This window comes from Mus pahari, chromosome 14 (assembly GCF_900095145.1).
Source record: "Mus pahari chromosome 14, PAHARI_EIJ_v1.1, whole genome shotgun sequence".
NCBI classification, from domain to species: Eukaryota; Metazoa; Chordata; class Mammalia; order Rodentia; family Muridae; genus Mus; species Mus pahari.
Window position 1 is genome coordinate 40842042 of NC_034603.1, and position 6736 is coordinate 40848777.

The 6736-nt window shown below is 41.0% G+C and overlaps 1 protein-coding gene across 1 annotated transcript in view; it reads left to right on the plus strand.

Moving 5' to 3' along the window:
- Positions 1-6736, plus strand: part of Ncbp3 (nuclear cap binding subunit 3) — a 27710-nt gene that overhangs the window by 4492 nt on the left and 16482 nt on the right. Inside the window, exon 3 of the mRNA XM_021212952.2 lies at positions 1106-1211. Within this exon, the coding sequence (XP_021068611.1) occupies positions 1106-1211 (106 nt within the window). The remainder of the gene's footprint in view (positions 1-1105; positions 1212-6736) is intronic.

Consider the following 6736-nt stretch of genomic DNA (forward strand, 5'->3'; position numbering starts at 1 on the left):
GGAACTCACTCTGTAGACCAGGCTGGCCTTGAACTCAGAAATCCGCCTGCCTCTGCCTCCCGAGTGCTGGGATTAAAGGTGTGCACCACTTCGCCCGGCATCCCATGATTAAAAAAAAAAAAAAATTCAGAGACGTGTGTTTGTATCTGTAATCGCAGCACTGAGACCTGTTCCCCCACCCTCAAATGCACACATATGTTCCTACCTAGGAAAAGCACACACACACACACACACACACACACACACACACACAAATTGAAGAGAGATGATTGTTGTTTGTGCTAGGAAGACTTCAGTCGAAAAAAAAAATGAGCATAACCCTTAGTAAATAACAGAAGCATTGCTGCTTCCTCACACCCACAAGCTGGTTTTAGTCAGACCTTCAGTCAATATGCAGTTACTGAAGGGTTCTTGAGAGCCATCAGAAAATCATAATTGGACCTGAATTTATTTTCACTTTTTGGAAGAAATTTAAGCCGAATGTTTTTTCAGCAATGTTAATGTCTTTGTCACTTACGAAGGAAAACGGGCAATTCCATGCACATAAGGCTGGAATAGAGGAGACTATTTTTGCTCTGGTGTTATTTTTAAATGGGGGTGTGGCTTTTAGGGAGTGGACCATTCAGGCATACATAATGTGGAAGAGTGTAATAGGTGTGATTACCATGCCCACAGACAATGTAAAGTGATAATGGTAGTTGTGGGGTTCCTGGAAATAGCACTGGAGCAGATCTGCCCTTAGCTAGAGGAGATATTTTCTGCAAACCTTCTTCCGTTTTTTGTATCTCCATTTCTGCACTAGGAAAATTGAGAAGGTTAGGTTATTTGTTTTAACTTCTTGGTGTGATTGTTGGTGATACATGAAATATCAGAAAACTTTATAAACAAGTATTCACTGACTTCTTGACTTCCTGCTATGTTCTGGGTACAGTTATAGGCTGTGATAGAATGGGAATTATTTCAGTGGGGTTACTGTATGCTATGCGTGTCCAGTTCTCTGTAAAACACATTCAAGGTTGCTTATTGTGATTTATTTGAAGGTTGTAGCATGTTTTAACTTTCCTCATCCTCCCTTTCCCTATTTGCCTCTTCTTTAACTTTCTAGGAAGCAATTGAAAAGAAAGAACAGCGAGCCAAGCGCTTCCACTTTCGAGCAGAAGTAAATCTTGCCCAGAGAAATGTAGCCTTGGACCGAGACATGATGAAGAAAGGTACAGTGTGTTTGGGGGAGATTTTTTCATCCTGGTTCAAGAGTGACTTTCCCTGCCGTTATTTCATGATCTTTCTGGCTTTGGCCTGGAACTCACTTTGCAGACCAGGCTGGCCTCGAACTCAGAAATCTACCTGCCTCTGCCTCCCGAGTGCTGGGATTAAAGGCGTGCTACCACGCCCGGCTTGAGACTGTGCTTTCTTATGGCACTGGTTTAAGCACATGTTTGTTTCTCACAGCAAGTCTCTGAGGAATATATATTTTTTATAATTACTTTACAAAGGAAGAAACAGGTTGTTGAAGTTTAATGAGTTGCTCAGAGCTAATGAAAAACTCAGGATTCTAACCTATATTTGTCTAACTTTAAAGACTTAAACCTTACTTTAAAAATATTCTTTTATTGTGTGTAATTTTAGTTAACAATTGCTTATAGAAGAGCAATCAGAATCTTAATGTTTCTGCCAAGTTTTTGTTTTAGGTAGAATCTCATGTAGCTCATGGACTCTGATCCTCCTGCCTCTGACTCCCAAATTCTGAGTTTATTGGTATGTGCCACCATACTCAGCTATGCAGATATTTCATTTTAAAGGCAGAATGTTTGCCTGGACATCAGTTGGAAAATATTGCTCATTTTATAGTGCAACCTGAAAACAAACCTTAGGCAAGATGGCCTAACGGATGTTCCTGACCCCAGGAATACTGCTACTCACCCAGATGAACTTAAGGTAGAATTATGGGTAGATGCAGTTGGATAAGTCCTAGAGGTAACTATTGTTTTTATATCTCCTGAGTAGTTTAATGTAGAGTCAGGATTGGGAACCATTAGTTTTGAACAAAGGTTCTGAAGCCCATTTACGTGGATTTAAATTCTTTTTGTAGCTCTGTAACCTTGGACAAAATTAGAACTGTCAGGAGTCTGACAAAGTGTTGCAGCTCTTAGATTGGTGCTTGGCATATAGTAGGTACCTAGTGGATGTTAGTTATCTGGCTTTCTTCTAAGTGGGCCCGTGAGCAAACCAGCCTCTTAGAGAGGGGAATTGAAATATGTATCTTCATACCCACAGCTACACCAGGTGTCGACTAATTTTTTTTCTTATTAATATCAACAATAATAACACTTGTTAAATGCTTACCGAGTTACAGTTGCTCTGCTACGTGGCTAATTTGTCCTTTAGCAGTCCCCTGGGGGATTTTACTGATGAGAAAATCAAAGTGCTGAGAGAGTGAAAAACTTGGCTGAGGTTCCATAGGCAGGTATATAGCAGGACTGGATTGACTAGAAGCCTGTTTTTATTTTGCTAGCATTCAGGGACACAACTTGACACAGGCTACATCTGTTATGCATCAACAGGGATTTGCTATTTTTGTATGTTTAAATAGTAGATTGCTAAATAGCTTTGGTCCTCATGTCTCCAGGATCAGAGCTTTTATGGTTGGAAGGGACCTTCTAGGTTATTTAGACCAGCGTCCTTCCTAATACTTGAGGCCTTTTGTCTTCCAGAGAAGGTATGAAAATCATTATGAAGCAGGCAACTTTGTCTTAGGATACTTGCCTGTGTGGAACATTGCTCTCTAGGAGTTTCTGTCTGGTGGTTGCTTTGTGACTCCTAGGAAAAACACTGTTAAGTACTTTCCTCTTTCATACAGTGATGACTACAGAAATACTACCTCAGGGGCTGGAGAGATGGATGGCTCAGAGGTTAAAAGCACTGGCTGGCTGCTCTTCCAGAGGTCTTGAGTTCAATTCCCAGCAACCACATGGTGGCACACAACCATCTCTATAGTGAGAGCTGGTACCCTCTTCTGGCCTACATACAGGCAGAATGTTGTATACATAATAAAATAAATCTTAAAAAAGAAAGAGAGAGAGAGAAAGGAAAAGAGAACTACAGCCTCACTGTCTTTTCTGTCTTTTGAGACAAAGTGTAAGGATAGCCCAGATGGCCTAGAGCTTAGTCCTCTTGCCTTCTAGGTACTAGGTTACTAGTATGAGCCATCTCGTTTGGTCCTGACCAACTTTCTTTTGTTCGACATGTCTTTCTGGTCCCCCATCTCTCTCCAGTTTCTATATGTCCTTTCTTAGGTGCTGTGTAGACTCTGGATATGGTATCTGTGTTGAACAGCAGGATTGTTGGTCCTTGTCCTTTCTCTTGTGCCAGCCACATCAGTGGACCTGTCTACAGCACAAAAGTTCCCTGAACTTGTGGCTCTCATCCTACCTGCTGAGTGCTGTGCTGGGGTTGCGGGGCTGCATCATCACACCTGGTTGATACATCACTGTATCTTCTCCACCTTAAGTCTGTGTAGTTTCTTTTTTCTTGATCCAGTTGTCAGTTGAGTTGCACAGTGTATTTCCATCTACAGAGAAACAGCTGAACTGATTTCCTGGGCTGTACACATTGACTCTGATGGAACACCATCCACAGTATTCTTTGAGTTGTGTTGATATAGTAATCTTGTCAAAAAACAAATCCCAGAACATGAGTCTAGTGTGACTTTTTTCTTAGTAAACTCATGCTGTTACCTGTAGGAAAGATTTGGTGCCTACTAAATTTCAGACTGACAAAGAGCTTTGTAATCTGTAGTTTGAATTTCCTTCTCGTCTACATCAGTGTGGGGTTAATCCTTCTCAAGGCTTTAAGGTACTTCTCTTTCCCTGTTCTACAAAAGTAGGGATTATTGCCTAATTCTGAAGTCAGCATGTTGGGATGTAACTCTGGACTAGAAGATCTGAATCTACGGAAATGATTCTTTTTTTTTTTTTTTTGATTTTTCAAGACAGGGTTTCTCTGTATAGCCCTGGCTGTCCTGGAACTCCCTCTGTAGACCAGGCTGGCCTCGAACTCAGAAATCCACCTGCCTCTGCCTCCTGAGTGCTGGGACTGAAGGCGTGTGCTACCATGCCCGGTTTAGCTGGATCCTTTCATCCTTTTGTGTTTAAATGATTTGTTTTTAATCTGAAGGCTTTCTTTCTTCTTTTAGTATGGTGATATTTGTTAGTATACACTATGATGTGGTGGTACTGAGTTCTCCTGCGCCTGACTGGTTTGTAATTCTATTTTACCCGATGAACAGATAAGTATTCCTTCAAACACCCAGGCTTTTTCCTCTTTCATCACTGGGAGTTGTTTTTGTTTTTTTGTTTCTTTTGAGACAAGTGTCTCACTGTGTAGGCCTGACTGGCCCAGATCTCACTGTATAAACCAGACTGGTCATGAACTTAGAGATCCACCTGCCTCTGCTTCTCCAGTGCTGGGATTAAAGGCATATAATGTGCCACCATGCCTAACTCTGTCTTGTTTTTTTTGTTACATTCTGTGGAACCATCTCTTGACTTACATAGCCTTCTAAAATCTTGTTAGATTTTAGCTTTTGGCTCAAGGAACTAAAAAGAATATAGACCTAGCTAGGACTCACCTTGTACAAGGTGTCCTAGAACTCTTGTTCAGAGCAACTTTCTGCCTTTGCCTTTCCGGTGCTGAAGTTACAGATGTGGTACTACAATATTACCATGCTTGGCACATCCCTACATTTCCTTTTTTCAAACCTCTGTCTCCTCAGTGCTGAGATTAAGGCCTACGCCATTACACACAGCCATGGTGCCTATTTTTAAATTGGATTTCTTTTTCTTTTCTTTTCTTTCTTTCTTTCTTTTTTTTTTTTTTTGATTTATTTATTTATTATATTTAAGTACACTGTAGTTGTCTTCAGACACTCCAGAAGAGGGCGTCAGATCTTGTTACGGATGATTGTGAGCCACCATGTATGTGGTTGCTGTGATTTGAACTCCGGACCTTCTGAAGAGCAGTCGGGTGCTCTTACCTACTGAGCCATCTCACCAGCCTTCTTTTTCTTTTTAAAGATTTATTTATTTTTAACGTCTGTAAGAACACACCAGAAGAGGGCGTCAGATCTCATTACAGATGGTTGTGAGCCACCATGTGGTTGCTGAGAATTGAACTCAGGACCTCTGGAAGATCAGTCAGTGCTCTTAACTGCTGATCCATCTCTCCAGGCCCCTCCCCCCAATTTTTTCTTTTCTTTTCTTTTTTTTTTTTTTTTTTTTACTATTGGTGTTTTAGAGTCCATTATATAGTCCAAATGTTAACTTTTTGATGGAGGTATAATTTGCTTGCACTGACTGCTTTTCCAGAGGTCCTGAGTTCAATTCCCAGCAACCAAATGGTGGCTCACAATCATCTGTAATACGATCTGATGCCCTCTTCTGGTGTGTCTGATGACAGCTACAGTGTACTCATATAAAATAAATAAACCTTAAAAAAAAATTAAGCAGTAGGACTACCATAGAACCCAGTACACCACTTCTGAGCAGATAGCCAAAGAAAAGCAGGATTTGAAGAGGTATCTTTACACCTGTGCATTTTGTTATTTATTGTAGCACTACTCACATAGCCAAGACAGTAAACTAAGTTAAATGCTCATCTCTGGTGCTCGGGATTAAAGCTGAGGCCTTACACATGCTAGGTAAGCCCCATCTCTGAGCTACATCTGCCTCACAAGCTGATGGATAGATTAAGAAAGTGTAGTACATACTCCCATGGAATATTCTTCAGTTATAAAAAAGCAAAGCCCTGGTGTTGTGCCAACATGGTAGAAATGGGTATGCCAAGTGAAATAAGCCTGCCATAGATAAACAGTAGCACGTGATTCCATTATGAACTTTAAAATACATGAGTTCAGTAGCAGTAGACAGTCAGATCCTGCTTACCAGGCTGGGGGAAAGGAAGGATAGAGCACTGGAGATGGTTGATCAATGGCTGTAGTTATAGTTTGGAGTAAGACGCGGTCTGGTTGTGGAATTGCATGGTAGGGTATTATAGAGAATGATTTTGTAATATATATCTCAAACATCTAAAGGAAAGGAGTTTGAATGTTTATACCAGAAATGAATCATAGATGTTTGCTGTACTTTTTATTTTTGAGACAGGGCCTTATTACCCTATAGTCCAGGCTTTTCTTAAACTCACTATGTAGCCCAAGTTAGCTTTGAATTCTTGGTAATCTTCCTGCTTCAGCCTTTTGAGTGCTAGGATCACAGGCCTGAGCCAGCACAGCATGCCCTGTTTTCATGTGTCAGCTAAAAGAAAAACATGCAGCCGGGCAGAGGTGGCGCACGCAGAGGTAGGCTGATCTCTGAGTTTGAGGCTAGCCTGGTCTACAGAGTCAGTTCCAGGACAGCCAGGAGTACTGAGAGCAGAATTGTCAGACTTACTTGAGAAGAGGAAGGAAGGTTCTAAGACCCTAGTTTTCTATGGGATGTCTTATTTGCTTAAGATTTAAAAATTAATACACTTGTCCAGATTGGTGGGCTTCTGTCATCTCCATACATCAGAAAGGCACATGTCAAGCTTTGTCAGATGCATGTCCAGTGTCCCTCCTGCTCCATCCTCCCCACTGCTCCTGGTCCACAGCCCTTTCACTATTAGTCTCCGCCTGAGGTCTTTAAAGGAATTAAACAAAACCAGGTAGTAGATATATAAAGATTTACAAATTCTTTTTTTTTTT